This window comes from Dunckerocampus dactyliophorus, chromosome 15 (assembly GCF_027744805.1).
Source record: "Dunckerocampus dactyliophorus isolate RoL2022-P2 chromosome 15, RoL_Ddac_1.1, whole genome shotgun sequence".
In the NCBI taxonomy this organism is placed as follows: Eukaryota; Metazoa; Chordata; class Actinopteri; order Syngnathiformes; family Syngnathidae; genus Dunckerocampus; species Dunckerocampus dactyliophorus.
In genome coordinates this window covers 22,761,848-22,785,307 of record NC_072833.1, presented here as the reverse complement: position 1 = coordinate 22,785,307, position 23,460 = coordinate 22,761,848, and the positions used below count along the sequence as shown (strand labels likewise).

Genomic DNA, 23,460 nt, shown 5'->3' with positions numbered 1-23,460 from the left:
GAGCTGGTCAACACGCTTACTTATTAACAAGCCCCCAGCGCTAGCGGGCTGAAACCCAAGACCAGAATCTGCCCGCAGCACCACAGGGGGTGACTTTCTCTACCAGGATGGACTTTGGGTGTCCAAAGTGTGGCCCGGGGCTCCATTAGCGACCCCGAGTTTTTTTTTTAGGGTGTGTTCACATTTGTAGTCTGGTACTCTGGCCAGGAGCAAATATTAAATAAAGATACTTGGTGGTCACTTTAGTGCGGCCTTTAGTGCGTTCACACTTGTATTAAGCAAATAACGCTGTCAGTTATGAATAAAGCTGAGCCTCGATTGGACAACGTATGTGACATGTACTGTACATCAATGAATCTAGAGAAGAAGTCTAGAGGCGGGCCGACTCAGCTTCCACTTCCGTATTATGCCCTGCGCGGGTTTGGCCGCCATGATGGTGAGCAGAACGCAGAAACACTGCATTGTGAACATGTCCTTGGCACCCTGCTCAGCCATTAATTGCTTGAATAGACCAGATTTGTCATTTTTCACGTTCCCCAAAAATAAAGACAGGTATGTGTGATAAAAATGCTGTAGATTTATAACACTAGTTGTTGTAAATAAACAGGACATTGTACAAGACAAAGTATATATTGTGTGGGACTCACACACAACCTTTAAGCTAATTTGTTTCTCTAGGTGATTAGTTGAATTAATGATAAGTCGGTGATGAGGATGATTTAGAGCAGGGGTCACCAACATGGTGCCCTTGGGCACCAGGTGGCCCCCCACGACCACATGAGGTGCCCGCAAGCCTGCTTTTCATTCAGGTTTTCAGTTAATAATGAAAGAACAGTAGAAAGAAATGCATTCTGAAATACAAAATGTGAGTTGTGGACACCAGCATTTTGATAATGTTCTGGTAAAACAAGCATATTCGCTTTGTTTGGGTTTAAAATAATCTCTGAAAATAAATGTTACAAAAATGAGTAGCTCTTGGCCATTTTCATTTTTGTAAAAGTAGCTCTCACAAGGAAAAACGTTGGTGACACGTGATTTTGATTATATTAAATTATTAAATGTATTAGCAATGCCATTACTGAAATAAATGTTGCATTATGTAAATACTTCCTGTTAAACATCCATATACTACAAGTACTGTACTTTTAAATCAAATTTTGTTGTTCCTTGTGGTCATGAAAAAATAACAGATTTGTTTATAAATCAACCTGGAATGGTCATTAATGGATTAGTGGAATGGTAATGAATGATGCCATGTGTGGTCATATCCACACTTGCAGGTAATTGGAGTAAAACTATTGTGGTTGCTTTCCTGACCATCTTATCTGTGTATTGTCTCTTGTCTGTGTATGAAATTGTAAATTTTGTGCATTTTCAATTACATTTTTTTGGTTTAGAAATGTATTTATTGAAATTTGTGTATTATTATTTTTATTTCTATTATTATTTAATTATTGTTATTTATTGCTATTTTGTTTTTGCTATATTGTTAAACTACATACATAATGAATAATATATAATAATAATGCAGATTATTTTATTGTTATGTAATTATATTGTTATATTACAGTAACACTGTAAGGGAGGAGAAATATTTGTAAATAATAATAATAATAATAACAATAATATTACTTCATTACAATTGTTATGATTATTTTGTATGTTGATTATTACGTGTTGGTAACACTGAAAGGAAGGAAATAAGTAAAGAAGGAAAAGGTTTCTTTCATAGTGCTGCTCACGTTTTTATTGACATCTACATGTAGGTCATATTTCTGCAGTATAATGGATTTTTACATACACACACACCCACACATATAAATTAATTGTGTTCAGTAAATAACATTCATCCATCTTGTTATCCATCAAAGTGTACGCACAACATATAACTTTACTTTATACTCAGCTCAGAGCCAGTGAATACATTGTACACTACTGTCCGCCTAGTCCCGCCCACCTCTCTTGCTCACCATCATGGCGGAATTTCTCCTCCATGGTGTACTACACACTGTTCCATTCATTTGCGGCCGAGTCGGCAATCCTGTTGTTAACTGTACAACCCTTGGTGTACATTGTCCGGCGACCGCACGCACCCAGAACAACATGACGTCTTCCAGGACACATACACTCATAGGAATCTTTACCAGCTGAGCTGTATCGAGGATATAAATTATTGTATATAAAGAAGTCAAAAAGGTTGCTGGAGATGTGCTACAAGGAGATTGCATTTCTGGCAACTTCAGACAAAAAAATTTGAATTTTGGTGATGTGGAACGTTGGTAGTCTGAATGTCCTGAATGAGCTCAATGGTTTTTTTCAGGGCCGCCAATACTGATTTTTCCTGGTCAAGGAGGCTGATAACCAATATTTGTAGCCGATATTCATTTGCAGTAAAAGTGAAAATATTGGCAGCTAAATTTTGAATAATACACCCTCCAACTTGTAACTTACTTTAAGTCAAATTATTGTGCTGATTTGCAGTATAATTAATCAGAGTACTATGTATAGTAGTGTGTACTAGTTTACAGGTACTACCCAAAAAATTTGAATATCAAGTAAAAGTTGTTTTATTTTGGCAATTTAACATAAAAGATGAAACCAACAAATTTTACTGAGCCATTACACGCAAATTGACATATCTCAAGCAGTTCCTTTTTGTAACTTTGCTGATTAAGATTTTCAGCTTATTAAAACCACAAACCCACAAACTCAAAAAATTAGAATACTGCGAAAAGCTTCAGTTCTGTAGGTTCAAAGAGTCAAATTCTGATCAGGCAAGTAATCCAAAACACATGCAAAAGAGTCCTGAGCCTTTAAAAAGTCTGTCTTAGGTTGGCAAAGAAGAGTTCAGACATGGGGGGGGAGATTGCTGACCTGACAGTTGTGCAGAAAACTCTCATTGACTTGAGAGTCAATGAGAATTGAGAGTTGAGAGTGGACAGTCAAGTGGAAGGAAGAAGTGTGTAAAGAAAACGGTGTACAAGCCAGAGAGATGACCGCAGGCTGGTGGTCAGGAAAGGGCCATTCAAAAGTGTGGGGGAACTTCATAAGGAGTGAACCGATGCTGGAGTTGTTGCTTCAAGAGAAACAACACACAGGCGGATGGATGCTGGACATGGGCTTCAAATGTCGAATTCCTGTTGTCAAACCTCTCCTCAATAGTAATCAGCGCCAGAGGCGCCTTTCCTGGGCAAGAAAAAAGGACTGGTCTGTTGCCCAGTGGTCAAAAGTCCTCTTTTATGATGAGAGCAAGTTTTGCACCTCATTTGGCAACAAAGGTCCCAGAGTCTGGAGGAAGACTGGAGAAGAGCACAATAGAAGATGCATGAAGTCCAGTGTTAGGTTTCCCCAGTCTGTGATGACTTGGGGATCCATGTCAGCTGCTGGTGTTGGTCCTCTGTGCTTCTGAAGTCAAACATAACCGCAGCCATCTACCAGAACATTTTAGAGCACTTCATGTTGGCTTCAGTGGAACAGCTTTATGGAGATGCAGACTTCATCGTCTAGCAGGACTTGGCACCTGCTCACACTGGTAAAAGTACAAAGTCCTGGTTCAAAGACCATGGGATTACCATGTTTGATTGGCCTGCAAACTCACCTGACCTGAATCCCATCGAAAATTTGTGGGTCATTGTCAAGAGAAAACTGTACGGGAAGAGACCAAACAAAAAAGAACAGCAATTGAAGCATGCTGGTCTTCCATAACCCCTGAGATATGCCACAAACTGGTAGTATCCATGCCACGCCGGATAAAGGCAGTTATTCGGGCAAAAGGGCCGCCAACCAAGTACTAAATACAGGTGCAAGAGTTTAGTTTTGTATTTTAGTAATTTTGTATTTAAAATCCTTTTTTACATTGACTTTATGTAATATTCTAATTTTCTGAGTTTTTGAATTTGTTTTTTTTTTTAGCTGCTAGACCTGATCAGCAAAATCCAAAGAAATAAAAACTTGAAATATATTGATTTGCATATTATTCGTTTATATAATATGTCAAATCCACCTTTTAAGTTGAATTGCAGAAATACAACAACCTTTTCAGGATATCCTAATTTTCTGAGTAGTATCTGTATGTATGGTAGTATGACCATACATTTGCTTGGTTGTAGTGTCATTAGTTATGCATTTATGCAAGGTGTGCAAATACATTGTGTGAAATATACTCAGCAAAAGCATAAATTAAAACTAGGGCTGTCAATAAAATACTTAATCACACTAATCACATTTTGGCCATAGTTAACTCAATTAATCGTACTTAATCGCAGATAGAAATAATATTTGATCTATAAAAAGTAGGGATGTAAATCTCTTTGTGGTAAATGATTTGATACCCAACTACAACGATAACTACATCAAATTCTATGTAAAGGGACATCAATTTTGGAAATGTGGGCCATTATTTTATTCAGAAAAATAATATCCAGTTAGAAATCCCACAATTTTTTCATTTTTAATGCGAGCAGCGTTTTGTCCCACTTTGTTTGACAGCCCTTGAACGCACCTTCTTTGTCCCACACTGTACAGATAGACTACTATACTGTATTTTTCCCCTTTTTCTTTCACCTCATATTTGGTCCCAAATTCTGATACTATGTGGGAATGCACAAAGGTAACATTTGATGACCTTATTGAGTGCTGATGTGTATATTTGTGGTACACAACCTCTCTGAAAAACAAAGCCCAGGCTTGTACTGGTGGATGGTGGCTTTGTATTCATATCATGCTTTTAAGAATTGTGAGCACTGAGACCCCACAGGGGTGTGTGCTGAGTCCGCTCCTCTACACGCTCTTCACCTATGATTGCATGGCCTCCCACAACACCACCAGCATCATTAAATTCGCGGATGACACTACAGTCATTGGCCTGATCACTGGTGGTGTTGAAACGTCATACAGAAGAGAGGTGGCGGACCTCATAGCTTGGTGTCATGATAACAATCTCCATCTCAATACAGATAATACCAAAGAGATGATCATTGACCAAAGAGCAAGGGAAAAGGAGCCGCATAAAGCCTTGTTTATTGATGAGACTGAGGTGGAGAGGGTGAAAACCTTCAAGTTCCTTGGCACATACATCAGCGAGGACCTCAACTGGTCTCACAACACCCAACAAATTATCAAGAAGTCCCAAAAGAGACTGTACTTCCTGAGAAGACTGAGGAAATTTGGCATGTCCACCAAAATCCTCAGTTGCTTCTATAGGTGCACTATCGAAAGTGTCCTTACCACCTCTGTCATTGTTTGGTCCGGTAACTGTACAACACGTGATAGGAAGGCACTCTAGCGGGTGATCAAGACCTCACAGAACATTGTTGGGGCAGCCCTCCCCTCACTGCAAAACATTTATAAAACTAGAGTCCTACGAAGAACAAACAACCTCATCAAGGACAGCACACAACCACAACACTCATTATTCACACTCCTACCGTCAGGCAGACGCTACAGGAGTTTGAAGTCCAGGATCACAAGGCTGGCAAACAGCTTTTACCCACAGGCCATCAGGCTTCTCAACGATGCACACACACACGCCTCACGCAATACACGCACACACTCATAACACTATTTATTTACTTATTTATTTATTGGTATTCATGTCTCTACTGTTGTTGTTGCTTAATTTATTGGTATTAATGTTTCTTATGTTCTTATTTACTTTCTTGTGTTTTCTTTCTTTTTTGGAGGGAGAATGAACAGAATAAGAATTTCATTGCATAGTATAACTACCTGTTTTACTGTGCATATGACAATAAAACTCCTGAATCTTGAATCTTAATTTGATGTCATAGTTTTACACAAAATAAAGAGCAATTAGATGGCTATAATGTATGTATTTTTTGCTGACGTGTTGAAAATCGTTCCCGGTGACTAGCTAGTGTGCTGCTAATGCTATTTCAGCCATTCTCATCTTCAGCTATGGTCACATTGATACAAGCACCCAAACAGCGGTCCTCGGCTATGCCTGCCAGTAAATAGCAGCTCGTAACCCAAGTTTTAACTGGCAGTTCAAAGCAGAAAAATCAGCCAAGAGATGGCTCGCATCTAAAAAACATTTGTTGGTTGAGACACTCGTATGCCAAGGTACCACTGCATAACAATAAACAACAATAAACAATAAAACACCAGCAGTGCTCCCGTAACTTCTCGCTTCTCTCTGGCAGGCGACGTACTCCGAGACAACTCAACTCAAAGCGACAGTAGATACAAATAACTTTGGTCTTGTTGGGAGCCCTCTGCCAGGGCTTGGAAGCTAAACTTCCATCCATCCATTTTCTATACCGCTTCTTCCTCATTAGGGTCGCAACTTACCAATCAAAATACCCTTTTCTTTCTCCATGTCTGCTCAGTATTTGCTCCCGCTTGTAGCTCCACAGTCACAGCTGCGTTTCCTCAAACTACGGCGTGAGGCGAGGCTTAAAAAGGACATGCGCACGTTAATCGCACGTAAAAAAAAATAGTGCCGTTATAGGAAACTATGACAGACCTAATTAAAACATATGACTATATTATTATGTTGAAACATATTTCCCTTGATGCTTCAGGTACAGAAGTAGGACGTTATTGATATTCCAAAAGGGACAATGTAATGAGATCATAATTTTTAATTACTCTTGAATCAAAAGAAACCATCAACTTGACATCCTGTCTTGTGTGTGTTTCTTATTTGTTTGCATCACTGGGACAAAAAAAAAAGGACACAATGCCAGCCTTGTTTCACGAAGGTAAGTACCTTGGAGTCTTGCAACAAGAGAAATTGATTGGAAGTCATGGTGTCGCTGATTCTATGTGTAGTCAAAAGGAATGCCAAGAGCATGGAGGCCAGAAAGCCGTTAAAAGACCCAGTGCCTTGGTCAAGTTCTCGTTGACGGAGCCAGACTTTGAGCAAAAAAAAAGGGGAGCATTGGGCGCTCACGGCAGACAGAAACTAAAAGGCCTTTGCTCTTAACCTTAACATTTTTTGCACACTTGTTTTCAGTACTACATCTTGATTATGTTCATAAGCCAGAAGTAAGACTTCAGTGTTTTTGGGTGCGCTGCACTAATTTACCCGCATAGGTTTGTAGAATGTTGCATCCCATTAGTTCAGCTTTTGATCTCAGATTTTTTTTCATTTATTTATTGTTTTTTAAAAAGGCAGACGCCAATGTGTGTCAAAATGACGAATATTGGTGCCGATTATCGGGCGATCACTTTTCATGTTGGAATGGTGAACAAATGTGGCGCTTGTAATTGTCCATAATTAAAATTTTAAATGAGGAGTTCAGGGAAGCTCAAGAATTTTTGGAACTAGCTAGCTTGAATGTTTTCCCGGTTTGAATGGTTTAAACGTTGGGTAATGTAAGAAATGTAAAACTTCACATTCAATGGGAATGTTGTCACAAAAAGTGGAATTGAGAAAAACCTGAAAAGTCTTTTGAATGTTTCTATGAGAAGAACATTTTGGATGTTGGAAGAGTTTGAGAAATGTGGAAATAGTTGAGCACCAAAAAATGATGGACTAAGAATAATAAGACATTTTGATGCAGAAAAGCCAAAAGCGTATAACACAAGAGTTTTGTATTTCAATATTCAGTACTGTAGCATCTTTTTACAAAATTATAAATATCAACATTAGACGCCCAGCCTGGAAACAACAGGACTTAAAGCTGCTGGAAATTAGGAAAGTCCCTTTTGAGAAATCTTGTTTGTCTTGACGCCACATCAGAAGAAGCAAAAGGGCAACACATACACGCGTGCGTGCGCACGGTGTTCTCCAGCCATCCCTTAGTTGTTTACTGTCGTAAAATTGTGCCCTCCCTAAAGTTTCTTGGAAGTGACACAAGTATTTCTTAGCAGGAAAGGATGGAACCAAACACGTCAGGAAGACGCTCCTTCACACCCTGAAAGCAACAACAAAACAAAAATGTGCCGTTTTCCTTCACATTTTTGCTGACACATCTTGAATGAGGTTAAACACTGACAAAACTGAGGACGTAAGTAAGTAAATCTCTTCCTGTACACCTGGGATTTTATTTTGAAGGAGCAACATAAATAAAAAGAGAAACTAAAAGCCACCTAAATAACATACAACACAGACTGTCCCTTTCAAGTTTGACAAGCGCTTGTCTCTATTTAAAAGGCCTTCACAGCACAGCCATTATGCAGTCAGCTGAGTGCAGCATGATAAAGCACGAAAACATCAATTTGTGTGACATTTCCCAACGGTACATTCTTAAAACAGGTCGCCTTGATGACCCCACGCAGCAAATTGACTATGCGATGAGTTCTTGGAGAAATTTTTTTTTTTTTTATTTTGCTCATCTTCCACAATCCTTATGTGAAACATGAGCACACGTTTTTCCCTTTTCTGTGCGTTCTAAAGAAAGAAAAGCAGTCAGCATGAGGGAGCTAACCGTGCACGCCATGGGACACACCTATTTCGGTAGCAAAGCCCTCTAAAACCCTGTTTAAGCAGTGGGGTATGCGTACCCCCAGGGGTACACCAATTGTCACGGGGGTACGTGAATAAAAATGAAAAACAATTAGTGCCTCACACTCACCATTACGAGGGCGCCTGAACGCCTCACAGCGCAAGGTAAACGGAGCAGAAAGGAGACAAAGCATGAAGTTGTTCATTGCTCCGTGCATCATGTGAACAAATAAGTACGTTTGATGATTATTTTGTGCACTGAGAGTGTTTCATCTCGAAGATTGCATTTATATTGGTATTCCCAATCCCCACACAGTGCGGTGAAAACCTGTCACTGTGAGTGGGGATTCCACCGGTTGTATGTATTTTTGTACTTCGGACACTGCTTTATCATGATTGTTAAACTTTTCCCTTCAATTTGGTATTAAATAAATAACCACAGCCATCATGAGTGGACAAAAAAAGTGAAGCTCAGTTCAACCCATTCAAACGGAAGGATGCCAACATCAGACTGGAATAAAACAAATGTAGCATTAAAACTTATCTATTTATCAGTGCTCACGTCAAACTTTATCAAAATGTCACCATGCAAAATATACATTTTTGACCCGGAATTACTATAAAAATTAATTAACCAATTAATTATGTTCCAATATTTCAAGTTATTTAAGATAAAAAGGTTCATGTTTTTAAGTGTGTAGGAGTAGGGGGTAAATGGCTTCAGGTCAAATGCTTTGAGTGTAAAAAGTTTGGGAACCACTGCTATTGTTCACTGTCTGATTGGGTTCTGGCCGCCCTGTTATCGTGAGATAGCTTTTCTCCAAACAAGAAATCTCGTCACGTTTTAATCTTGTGGCTACCATTATTTACTTATACTACTTAATCCTCTTGGGCATGGAATTGACTAGAGCTTCACAAGTTGCCTCTATAATCCTGTTCCACACCTCCATGACGACATCACGGAGCTGCTGGATATTAGAGAACTTGCACTCCTCCACCTTCCGTTCAAGGATACCCCACAGATGCTCAATAGGGTTTAGGTACATCACCTTTACCCCTCAGCTTCTTTAGCAAGGTAGTGCAAAAAAAAAGGAACTGTAGCGACATAGTGGATGACAGTCATGCAGCCCAATTTGATGGAGTGTGCGGCATACGGTTTGCACAATGGCAGGCTGAACCTCGACCCCTACAACCGCTGCAACAATGCTGGCAGCACTCATACGTCTATTTTACAAAAACAAAATCTGGACATGATGCTGAGCACGAGCACTCAACTGGAAGCTGCCCCGTTACAGCGCCGTATGGTGTCGGCCACCGTGCTGCAGCTCAGTTTCAGGGTGTTGGCAATCTTCTTATAGCCTTTATGTACAACAACAGTTCTTTTTGCCAGATGCTCAATCACTTCTTTGCCATGAAGTGCCATGCTGACCAGTGTGGGAGAAACTGAGCTCGAGAACACCAAATTTAAACACACCTGCTCCCTATTCACACCTGAGACCTTCTAACACTAACAAGTCACATAACACCGGGGAGGGAAAATAGCAAATTGGGCCATTGTACTCACTTTTGTTTGTTGCAGGCGGTTTAAACATTAATGGTTGTGTGTTGAGTTATTTTGAGGGGTGAGAAAAGTAGAAGCTGAGTACTCCTGTTTGCTCCCACATTCCAACAACATGCATGTTAGGTAAATTGGCAACTCTAAATTGTCCATAGGTATGAATGTGAGTGTGAATGGTTGTTTGTCTATATGTGCCCTGTGATTGGCTGGCGACCAGTCCAGGGTGTGCCCCGCCTCTCGCCCGAAGTCAGGTGGGATAGGCTCCAGCATACCCCCGCGACCCTAATGAGGATAAGCGGCATAGAAAATGGATGGATGGAGAAAAGTAGAAGTATAAATGCGGAAAAATATTGGTGTGAGTGAGTGTAATTATCGATTTGCATAGAAATCAACGTGTTTAAATACTAACCATGAGGGGTGTCATAAGATCTCACAAGATTAAAATGCAACAAGATTTCTCGTTTTAAAAAAAGCCGTCTCGTGGCACTAGGCCTGGGACCTTAATTAAGTGATTTACTAATTAAATCACACAATATATTGCCATGTGCATGTGTGTCTGTTTTCCTAATCTCCTACGTCCAAACAGGCAGTAGGAGTTCATTCTGTGCGTTGGTTTCAGGACCTTCGTGTGTTTGTTCCATAGAACAACGGCATGAACGGAGTTGTCAGGACTTGTCAGTCCTACAGTCCCTTCGGTGGGTTTCGGTGGGTGGAGGCGGGGCCGTTAGCATACACACAGAGGAGTGTAACGTAGTACAAATTATATTAGTAGAATGCTATATATTGTAGATATATATTATATATTAATTTTTTTCCATTGTACTTTTTTTTTTTTAAGTAAAGTTAAAATCTTGTCTCGTTCTCTTAGACCCAATCTCGTGTATCGTCTCATCTCATGAACTGAGTGCCTCGTGACACCCCTACTAACCACACGCACGCGCACAGACACACACACACACACACACACACAGTATATGCGGGGGATGTTTCGAGTGTGTGGATGAAAACATGCTGGTCGAGGCATGTCCAAAAAAAAAAAAAAAAAAAAAAAGGGGAGGACCTGTTGATCCCAACTCTAACTGACTTCTTCCTGAAGAGACAAAAAAAAAAAAAAAAAAAAAAAAGGTCAGCGAGTTGCTAAGTGCATTTACCACCACAGACCTTTATAGCATGTAGTGATGAGCTATTTTAGGCTTTAGGAAAGCTTTGTAAAGATATTGTGACTTGTGTGCAAACAGAGCATGGACCTTTATGACACATTGATGCAAAGAGTATGAGGATTCATGCGCGTAATCTGATGACTTGGCGCATTGTGCACATGTTTGTGTGCAAGGAAGCAGCATAATTTTAACAACACAGGATGTTTGTATCTAAGAATGAGACAGCTGAAACAGCACTTGTCGTCTCACTTTATTTGTTAATAATAATATATCAAAAGTAGGGGACAAATGTATATATTTCATAGATTTCTCTACTATTTTTTTTGTCCAAAGCTTGAAAATAACATGTCATTTGGAAAGCGGAGCAGCCTGCAGCGGGAACAAACATGCAATTTAATTCAAGCCGGGCTTAAAATAAAATTTGATTGCCCTGACATCCACTCTTCCGACGGACAACGCTTGTTTGTTCGTGACACACAATCCATAGACTGAGAAAGATGAAATCGACGAGACGCCACGTGGAGTCGAGATGGACCGTGTGACGTCACTAAACCAGAAAAGAAAGTTAGTTAAATGCCATGATGCCACAATGTAGACAGTAAATGAATTAGCAAATAAAAAGAAAACAACCACTGAGGTCTCTAATTAGCACCAGGTCAAAAAACATTAGCAGCTGTGGCTGTGGGAAACCTCCTGATGTCATTTTTTGTTAACTCCCAACAAGATGGGAGTGGTCGGCATCCAGCAGCTTTATCTACCTCTGGTACACTTTAAAATGTTGCTATTTGCGTGAAGAAAGCACGACTGTACAATAATCATGCTGTCTAATTCAGAAAATAGGTGCTCACTAACACAGATTTGCGATAAATATGCCTTTCGTGTACTGAGAAAAACTTTGTGATCTTTGAGTTCAGCTCATGAAAGATGGGAGCAAAACACCAAAAGTGTTGCGCTGTGTTTTTGTTGAGTGTACACTACCGGTCAAACGTTTGGACACCCCTTCCTCATGCTACTGAATGACAAAGTGTGTCCAAACATTTAACTGGTAGTATTTGGGCACTTTTGGAGGTTGACAAATGGTTTGATAACATATCCAAAATAAATTCCGCATACATATCTAGATCTGCATGCACTTAAGTTGAAAAATGTCGCTACTCGGCTGTTGGTGTGAAAGTCATGCGTGCCACACTTGTCATGCTGTTGTTTACAATTAGCAAAGCAAAAGCAAAGCCTCCTCTGCTGGCCTAACCACTATCAGAAGCACTGACCTACATTTTTGTTCCATGAAATTGAATTAATTTATTCCAACAGTCAATTATTTTCATTTCGTAGCGTGTTTCTGCTTCGAGTAGTGTATGTTGGATTTTTTTTGTCCAACCAGATTTCAGCTTCTATGCGTCGCCATGTTAATCTAATCTGACCAGGGACTTCAGTATCAGGAGTGTTCAGGGTTCCTATGGATTTGACATTTCAAAATTCCATACTTCTTCCAGACTCAGTAAATAGATGAGTATCATTAGAGCTGCAGCAATTAATCGATGAATCTGTAATTTATCGATTATCCAATTAACAAACAGCTATTTTGGCATTTGATTAATCATTTGTTGATTTAAAATTGTAAATATCCTCTGATTTCAGCCTCTCAAATGTGAATGTGTGTTAATTTCCTTAGTCATCCATGAAAGCAGACGTATTTATCTTTGTGTTTTAGGCAAAAGAAGATATTCACATACATCAGCTTTGACTTTGGAAAACGGTGATGAACATTATTGCCTCTTTTCAGATATGTTGCAGACCAAACCCATAACAGTTTGTGCTTGCTTCATGTTGTTGTGGTCCGTCTCTGGCAGTGGTGTCCAAAGTGCAACCCCACGGCAAGTCGTACAAATAAAACGAAAGCAAAATGGAAAAAAATACAGCAAAAAGGCACAACGCTGAAATGTTGATACTAGTAATAACACAAACCTTGGTATCGTAATATGGCAATGGTAATACCATTGGCGCTGAATACGGGCGAGTGTTCTTCAAGTCCCCTGCACGGCACTGTTATAATTATATATTTTATTTAATCAGGGCCGGCTGAAAAACATTTTTGGCAGGATAAGTCCCCACTGAAGGCCCAGGTACCAGGTACCAAATGCATACGAATACTAGCGCTCAATACAGCGCTCATAAAAGCTCACCTATATGCATTCACACACGGCATCAGCATTTGGGAACAACGATGAATGGGAAAAATATCTTTGGCAACATCGAACAAACTTCTACTGTACGTAATTCTCACTTTGTCTCGGAGTGCTCAACTATTGTGCGTTCAACAGCAACACAAACATGCAAAAACTATGGGCTTTTAACAATACATTGCAACCGAGGTTTGCGTCATTAATCCATTCCAGAAGGTCTGACTCTAACTGAAACGAACGTTAATCGAATCAATTTTCCCCACAAGACATAATGTAAGCCCAATTAATCTGTCCCAGAAAGCCAAAAATGTTAGCACAAAACACATTTTTATAGTTTTACATGCAGAAAACTATTGGAAATGCATATTTGCATAAATAAATGATGAACGAAAGGGATAAATGAACATTTAAGGTTATTTTTATCTTCTTTGAAGACATGATTCAAGACGTGACTGTCCCCAAAGACACACTATGGCAGCAAGATCAACCACTGCCACCCTCCTGTCTGGAGTTGTTTCTTCAATTCAATAGTGTTACTCACCTTAATACTGTAATCCAAAATGGATTGTGAAAGTTACAAGTCCCAGTATTTTGATACAGCAGGTGAGAAAATAACTCGTGACAAAACAGGAATGTGGCGTCCGTGTGGTGTCTCACTGCCACAGCTTTGTCTTTGGGAACAGTAGAACTCAGTGCAGGTAAAAGTAACGTTCAATGTTCATTTAGACCTTTCATTCATCATTTATATGCATTTACAACCGGTTTATGCATGTAAAACTAGAAAAATGTGTTTTGTGTTAACATTTTTGAGACTCAATCGCTGAAGACATCATAGATGAATTCCATGGATAAATTCCAGTTCCTGTTGCCATTTTGTTTGCTAGATAATAGGATGCTAACAAGAAGGATGTTTTCTGATAAAATAAATATATACAGTCATGGAAAACATTATCAGACCACCCTTGTTTCTTCAGTTTATTGATCCATTTTAATTTCTGGTACAACTAAAACCACATTTGTTTGAACAAATATAATGATAACAAATACAGCTCATAAGAGTTGAATTTCAGAGCTGATATCTAGCAACTTCCATGCTTTTCCTGATAATAACCAAAATCACTTAAGTTCTTACATGAATAGCTATAGCATTGTACTGCCAAAAAATTTAACTCTTATGAGCTACGTATTTTTGCTGTGATCGTTATATTTGTCTAAACAAAAGGTACCTTCAGTTGTATCAGGCATTAAATTGAACAAGAAACTGAAGAAACAAAAAGTAGTCTAATAATTTTTTTCATGACTGTATGTATGTGTGTATGTATTTATTAATTTATTAAATTATTGATTTATTTATTTATGTATTAATTAGGGCTGTCAAATGCTAATTTTTTTAATCAGATTAATCACAGTTTTTAAATTAATTAGTCATGATTAATCACTATTTGCAACTATGTCTGAAATACTCCATTTTTACTGTATTTAATGAACAGAACGATAAATGACAGGACAGGATTATATATACAGTATTTGTATGTATTAACAGCTCCAAATAAACTGAACATGTCAGTCAAGCTAAAAGATACCACACAAGTCTAAAAATCTATTTGTTTAACACTCATCTCTTTAATAGGAGCAGAACATTTGAATCATACTCTAAACCGTGTTATTATGAGCAATGAGGGGTTGCATTCAAAGTCATCGCGTAATTTAAGATACATTTATTGCTTTCAGTGTATTTTCCAGCATGCTTAAATGTAGCAAATTCATGTTTTCATTTATCTTGCTGTTTATTTACTCACACACATGCATTATAAAGACATTTTTGTGATGTTCGCCGTGTCTCTGAATGCATCTCGCGTTCTTGTAATGAGAATGAGGAAGTGTCGTTCCCAGGATGAACGTACTATAGAGACGTGTGTGAGTTGGAGATACACACAGTATATGGTGCTGGAATTGCACTGCTGTTGATGTGTTCAGGTCAGAATTAAGTTCTAAAAGAGAGTCAGACTCAGATTCTTCCGTCTGCTGTCATAACAGAGAGGCATGTAATTAGTTACAGCTGCTAACGCGCTATTTTTGACAACCTTAAATAAATAGATATACAGTATATTAAGAATACAGATGGACTCATGCAGTGTATTAATAAAACAACAAGACATGCGCCATATTGTACACTAACCGGAGAATGAACGCAAACCAATTTTGGCATAATTGTTGCATTAATTTTCGACATTAACCAAAAACCACACTGGCTGGGGTGTACGCTAACCAAGGTTACACTGTATATTATTTTCCAATAAAATAACAGCCCTTATTTCCCAATTGATATGCATTTACAAATTATTCAATGTAGTTATTTATTTAAAAAAAAAAACTTTTTTTTATTTTTTATTTAAAATCATTGCTTCTGAAACGTTTCCACGCAGCCCATTTGAACTCAACATACAATGATAATGATTAAGCTGTCAGGTGTGATGACAAGCTGATGGTTTCAGGTCTACAGTAAACATTGAAGGAGTAACAAATAATTGCCCATAACAGTCATAATCATAGAGGCCTTCCAGGGGCTCGGGACAGAAACATGGTGGTTAGAGAAGACAGTTGCCATTTATTGTTCAAGTAGTAATACGGTGAAAATGAGAGGAAATGCGAATATTTACTTTGAAAGTCGAAATTTTCTGCTGGCACTCCAAAAATTTTAAGTTAGTATGGAGCCCTGAGTGAATTTGGGACACTGTCAAAATTTGCACCCTCAGGAACTGAGTATGCAGTGTACCCGGTATACGCACATACAGTATATAGGTGTACTGATGGAAGTATTCCATTTGAGACAAAGCCACGCATTCAAAATTCGTGCCCTCAGTCACTAAGTACGCAGCACCCACAGTATACTTATTGAAGTGTACTGATTTGAGACACAGTGTGACCCGTTTCTCAAAATGGCAACTACACAAAAGAAGAACTAAACTCGTAGGGGAACTAATAATTATGCAACTTGTGTTTGTCTCGCTTTTCTGTTTTCATATTTATTTAGCTTTGCTTTGCACTGAAGACGCCTTGTTGCTAAACGGTCAGTGTGACGAAATAAGCCACCATCGCCGCCAGTGCCACGACAACAGGATATGGCCGAGTGTCATAACAGGGTAGTAGCAGTGCAGACGTGTCGGGGCAGGCCCCGTGAAAAAGAATTAAAACACACGGGCCAGGAGGGGGGTGATAGGATCTGGTGGGCGCACAGGACAGGGATTGTGTTCGTGTACAAACACAGCAACGGGGTGAAGTTGAAAGAAGAGCCCACGCTGAGCGCTGAAGAAGAACACAGTGCCAAACCAAGGTCGTATTCCCAGAACTCGACAGCAAGCAGGCAATGTTTTGCAGCGTCAGTTCCGAGCCCGGGATGTGGACGGTTCTGTTTTTTTCTGAGCGTGGTAAGATCTGTGGTTCAACACAGCGTGATTCGAAGCGGCAGATACAATCACAGAGCTGACAGTGATTGCATGCGGCTCGGCTAGGATGATGGCCGCTAGTTAGATAGAGCGCTTTATCAGCGATACATCTGCCTGCAGCTTTAAATGACAAGGTCCAAATCCCCGGTATGGCATCAAAGTCCAATCAGGAACTGAGTCTTCAACGCTCTCAAACTATGCTGCATGTTTAAAGGTCCTCACAGTGCCAGGTGGTGCTCTAAAACCTTGACCCACCTGTGATGGAACAGTGTTCAGATCCAAACAAAAAATGCTGGATCAGAACTACAATTTGCCCCCTGGAAGGAGCTCCCTGGAAGTCCACCTGTCCTTACCATGGAATACGACAAAATTAAACACGACCTGCATAAAAAAAACTGAAAATGACCCTGATTCCCCACCAAAAATGGCACCTGCAAACCAAAATGGCAAACTACCTTCTCGTCAGGGCTGCACAAACAAAAACTGCTATTTTTCACGCTCCAGGTGATAGCAAGCACTTCCTCCTTACGCTGCCCTGGCTATCTTGCATCAACTTACAAAAGAAGCCATCAAATTAAGTGACTTTTCCTCTGACTTGTCTTTATTACGTGCATGAATGTACTGTCCAGTGAACAAGCGTGCCATGTTTTTGACTTGACGCGTTATTTTCAGTCTCAGAAAGTCCCACACCAACTGTCCGTCTAGGACCTCTCATGAAGAACGTGTCTACGTGTCTTTCAAGCAGAGCAAGACAATGCGGGCTCCAAATAATAATTAGGGCTGTCAAAAATAACACGTTAACGGGGGCAACTAAATTATTTAATGAATGACGTTAAAATGTTTAACGTAATTGAAATGCATGCACATCACGGCAAGCCACACCTCTGTTATGATGGCAGACGGAGGCAGTATAGCATCCCCACAGACTCTAGCGCTCTTTTATAAGTATATTCTGACCTGAACACATCAAAAGCAGTGCAATTCCAACACCACTGCATATGGACCTCCAATGCCCAAACCCATCTCTCACTCACAGACGCGCCAAACATCACAACATCATCTTTATTATGTGGGTATGGGCATGGTTACCGGTTTCAAAAAGGTATATACCACGATATAAAAAAAAAGTCACGGCTTCAAAACCAATCAAATTTTCCATCATATCGTTGCTATGGTATGAGAAAAAGTGGAGGTCGAGCGCAGCCACTATGTGGGAATACTTTGTCACGTCCCGTGTTGTTCCTCACAGTCGGAACTGGGCTTCGACACATTGAAACCATGGATGTGGGCTGTTTTCCCGAAAGTCAGGCAACTTAACCATCGCGGCATTGATGGCACCAATGTTAGCAGCCTCGTCAGCAACATGCAGCGCCAATGCAGCTGTGCTGTTGTCCGTCAACATATTACTCATCTCGGGCGTGAAAAATGTGTACATATATAGGCCGCAGTTGTCTATAAGCCGTAGGTGTCCACTTGTAACATGGGATATTTACACAGAAAGACACACCATCAACCTTGCAATCCTACCTACACTTGGTGTTCCCAGCATCACTCATTAGCTCCAATGGGTGAGGCATGAGATGCTTCCCCCCCACCCCACACCACCCCCCAACCCAAAAATTACTTCAATCGTTGTTTTGTTTGTTTCTCATAATACTACGACTTTTTAAAAATGACCTCTTTTCTCTGCAATAGTTCAACTGTATGCTCCTAAAATTATTATTTTTCCTTGTATCGTTACAAGTTTGTTCTCGGAAAATGTTTACTGTTTCCTTGTTAGAATATGACTTTTTGTCTTAATATTTTGACTTTATTCTCGTAAAATTACAGTTGTTTTTTGCATTTCTCCTGTTTTTTTTTTTATTTTCCAACTACTTCAAGTTTTTGTTGTAATTTTCTTCTCATAATTGTAACTTTATTCCCATAATATTTACATATTTTTTATGTATTTTTTCCAATATTAAAATTTTATGCTACTACAATGATGTTATTTTTCCTCATAATATTATAATGCTATTCTTCGAAAATTAGGACTTTTTTCTTCTTAATATTTTGATTATGTTAAAAATACTGCTGCGACTTCCAATTTTGCCGTTTTTTTGTTTTTTTTTAAATAAAGTTTTCTTGTTAAATTATATTTTTACAATGTGCCACGGGCCAATAAAAAACAGATGTGGGCTGTGCTTCGGACACCCCTGGCTTAGCATATCTTGATACACATTGGATTGATATGCAATGAATATTATGTTGACCCCCACCCCACACACACACAATTTTTCTAGATGCTCCAATCCGTGGACACCTGCTGGCGTGACAATTTATAAGAACATCACCTTCTTGCTAGAGGAAACAAACGCAAGAATAGAAAAGTCAAAGGACGGTTGACAAATTTAGAGACGACGGCACAGTTCCCGAATGTGCCATCCACCCAGGAGAGATTGAGGACTTACTGTTGTTGGATTTGAGGTCTCGGTGGATGACGGGGACGATAGCCTCACTGTGCAGGTACAGCATCCCTCGAGCGATCTGCACGGCCCAGTTGACGAGGACGTGAGGCGGGATGCGTCGGCCAGCCAGCGCCCGGCTCAACGGCCCACCAGAGGCGTACTCCATGATGAGGCACAGGTTGGGCTCCTGCAGGCAGACGCCCTTCAGGGTGATGATGTTGGGGTGGGTGAGCATGGCGAAGAGACGCGCCTCCTGTCGGACGTTCTGCGCAGTCACGCTGATGTCCTCATCAGGGTCCTGGCGGGCGGCCTTAACTGCCACTAGCCCGCCTCGCCACGTGCCGCGGTACACCTTCCCAAAGCCGCCCACCCCAATGACCTCCTCCAGGCTGAGCTCGCGAAAGTTCACCACCTCCGGCTCCAACTCGCCCAGCTCCCCAACCACGCCACTGCCTGGCAGCTTCCCATAGCTGCTGGGTTTGAAGGACCCATAGTTGGAGGGGAAGATGCCCACCTTGTTGTTCACCTTACCCGCCCACCAACCTTCGTCCCCGGATATCTCAGAGTCCAATGACAGGACCTCCACCAGGTCGCCCTTTCGTAGCGTCAGCTCATCTTTGCAGGACGCCTCATAGTCGAATAAGGCCGTCCACACGGGGTTGGCAAAGCTGCCTTTCTGCGACTGATCCAAGTTCTTCCAGCTGGACAACGGGCCTCGGCTGAATATGTTCTTCAGCGGCTCCATGGCGGTTGCTTTGACTGGATCTGACTCTGCGGCCCACGGGTTTGAAAATAAAGTACAAAGGAGTACTTTATTGCGCCTCGCTCCCTTTCCTGTCGGTCTTGTTGGCTCATCAGGGATGAATGAAAAGTTCGCCGGTTTGCTGGCGACGGACAATCTGCAACAGGGTTAATGGATCGAATTGATGCAGCATGGTGGGGAGGGGTGGGGGGAGGGGGGCAGATTAGGGGCCGTGTGGATTAGCACAGATTCCGATTGCTGTGGTTTGCAGTCATGCAGTGTGTGGTTTCCCAACGCATGGTTAGAGCACAATGTAATCTCAGCAGCCTGTACTTTGCAGACTGTTGAATAACCTCATAATGAGAGCATTAGCTCTGTCTATTGGCACCTGTTGAAGACAATTATACACCAACGTGACAAAAGTTCATCTGGGCTTTGCTACTTTACTGGAAACTTTTTTCAAGTATTTTTAGCCATTAAGAGCAGTGGCCACCACAAACCGGAAATGGCGAGAAGAATGGCAGGAAAGGAAGCATTCAGTCCAGTCTTTGACGACAACTTTTAGAGGTGACCATTTTTTTTTTGTAGTCAAAACTTAACGGAAATCCCACCTTCAGCCATCCGTTTTTTCACGGTAAACAACAACAAAAAACGTTGTAGCCCAAACATGTCTGTCCTTATCTTTTCAAAGAACATCTAGTGGAGCATCATCATCATCACGGTGGTCTGGTGGTTCCTGTGTGGGGTAGTAAGCGTCCGCGCTCTTCTTCTGACGAAATGGATGAAAACGGATTTTTTAAAAAACCCAACAAAAAAACAACATCCAGGTTTTATTGTAATATTCCCTTCCGAGGAGTCCGAAGCACTTCTACGTGTTTGCTAACAGTCACCGAGAGGGTGTGGCTTCACAACTTTAGCTTCTCCAACAGGAAGTCACATGACAGGAGACGCTTCACGCGCTAAACTCTATTCGAAGCGCATGTCCGGGTAGCGCCGTCAAAATAAAAGCGACACAACGAGAACTGTACTATCCCAGAGGGAAAAAAAAACTGGCAACGCTGACTCACAATGTTAGTGAATCTGTGTAAAATGTTAAATATGGCCTCCATCATTTTCTGTACACGAGGGAGATTAAACTACACTTTAAAACTATGCTTTAATCTGTAGTGCCTTTCAGGGTACTTCCTGCTTTTGTGTTACTGTTGTAAGCAAAGAGACGCTGCAGATGCACAACAGTACAATAATGTATAAATGGACTAATGTATTGGGAAAAAGTCCAAGTCAAGGATTATTGTGGGCAGCAATGGGTTGGCGTGCCTTTTAATCTGCTGCTAACAATCACAATTTGTCACTTGTCAAAAAAAAGTTTGTTTATATAACTCGTTTTGTATGTTTGTGCTATATAAAGTATATAGTGGTGTGAAAAATATGAGTCAATGACAACACAAGTGAACAGAAAACGCAGTTTTTAAATGAAACTTTTTATTATTAAGGGAGAAAAAAATCCATACCTACATGGCCCTGTGTGACAACGTGATTGCCCCATCTTCCTCGTTAAAACATAAGTGTGGTTTATCACACCTGAGTTCCATTTCTCAAGCCACACCCAGGCCTGATTACTGCCACACCTGTTCTCAGTCAAAACATCACTTAAATAGGACCTGCCTGACAAAGATGGAACAGCGGTGGACCTTCCCAGGGGTGGCCGGCCAACCAAAATGACCCCAAGAACGCAGCGACAGCTCATCCAAGAGGTCACAAAAGACCCCACAACAAGATTCAAGGACCTGCAGGCCTCAGTTAAGGTCAGTGTTCATGACTCCACCATAAGAAAGACACTGGGCAAAAACCACTGCTGAACAAAAAGGACAATAAGGCTCGTGTCAATTTTGCCAGAAAAAATCTTGACGATGCCCAAAAATACTCTGTGGTCTGACGAGACAAAAGTTTAACTTTTTGGAAGGTACAGTATGTGTCCCATTACATCTGCCATAAAAGTAACACAGCATTTCAAAAAAAGAACATCATAGCAACAGGAAAATATGGTGGTGGTAGCATGATGGTCTGGGGCTGTTTTGCTGCTTCAGGACCTGGAAGACTTGCTGTGATAAATGGAACCATGAATTCTGCTGTCTACCAAGAAATCCTGAATCTGTTGGTGACCTCAAGCTGAAACCAACTTGTGTTCTGCAGCAGGACAATGATCCAAAACACACCAGCAAGTCCACCTCTGAATGGCTGAAGAAAAACAAAATGAAGACTTTGGAGTGGCCTAGTCAAAGTCCTGACCTGAATCCTATTGAGATGCTGTGGCATGACCTTAAAAAGGCACTTCATGATGGAAAAGCCTCCAATGTGGCTGAATGACAACAATTCTGCAAAGATGAGTGGGCCAAAGTTCCTCCACAGCGCTGTAAGAGACTCATTGCAAGTTATCACAAACGCTTGATTGCAGTTGTTGCTGCTAAGGGGGGCCCAACCACTTATTAGCTTTAGGGGGCAATCGCTTTTTCACACAGGGACATGTAGCTTTGGATGTTTTTCTCCCTTAATAATAAAAAGTTTTTAATTTAAAAACTGAATTTTGTGTTCAGTTGTGTTGTCATTGACTCATATTGTTTGATGACCTGAAATAAAAAAGAAGAAAACATGCAGGATTCAGTTTTTAACAAAAATCATTGCCAAAAATATGTCTCAGTTATTGTACCGTACGGCCAAATGTCGCACCTAACATACTAGTCCGTTTGCCTGCATATCATTCTGCAGACTCACACAAAGAATCCCACGCGTTGGTGACTCAAGTCTTGTCGCATTATTAATACACTGCCTGAGTCCAACTGTGTTCGTAACGTGTTTATATTAGAAATCGTGCCCGTCAGCCTGCTCTCAACTCCCAACCGGAAATCATTCTACCCCAGCTTCGTCGCCCACGTACACCACAAGTCTTACCAAAAATGAATGAATAAACGATTACTGTTTTATGGTTGACTATGGACTATTATTAGTCAAAAAATATAGAAAGACAAGTTAGATACAAGTTAAATGTAGTTATGTGTAGTATTGTGGTCACGTTACATTGATGAGACATGACGTTTGATTACATTACCTTAACGGTGCCTGTAGTAAGCCATGGCATGTCCGACATGCTCGAGTGAAAAAAAAAGTTCTCCTCCCCTTCAATGTGGAAGTGGTAAGTTTTTGTCTTCTTACATTGTCCTTCTTCCCGCCTCCATTTTAAACACTTTCTTAAATTTAGATAAATTGGAGGCTAATTAGTTCTCTCGGTAGCTTGCTATATGTTATGAGCGGCGGCCGTCTCTTATGTCCTGCAAGTGATCCCGTAGCCTGCGCATTAAGTGTTGCGCAATGTAGTGTAAACAAAGAAGAACAGGAGCGTAAAGGTGACCATAGGGGTGTTATTGCATGTCTACGGGGCTCTCATAAAGATAAAAACTGCACTGAAAGTCAAACAGGTTTTCTATACCCTATACTCCATTTTTCATATTCCGTTTATATA

The 23,460-nt window shown here is 40.5% G+C and overlaps 1 protein-coding gene across 1 annotated transcript in view; it reads right to left on the bottom strand.

Moving 5' to 3' along the window:
• The window catches only part of LOC129168033 (mitogen-activated protein kinase kinase kinase 11), a 55,334-nt gene extending 34,475 nt beyond the window's left edge, over positions 1-20,859 (bottom strand). Inside the window, exon 1 of the mRNA XM_054752829.1 lies at positions 19,205-20,859. Coding sequence (XP_054608804.1) covers positions 19,205-19,946 — 742 coding nt within the window. The 5' untranslated portion in view covers positions 19,947-20,859. The remainder of the gene's footprint in view (positions 1-19,204) is intronic.
• Positions 20,860-23,460: the final 2,601 nt, after the last annotated feature.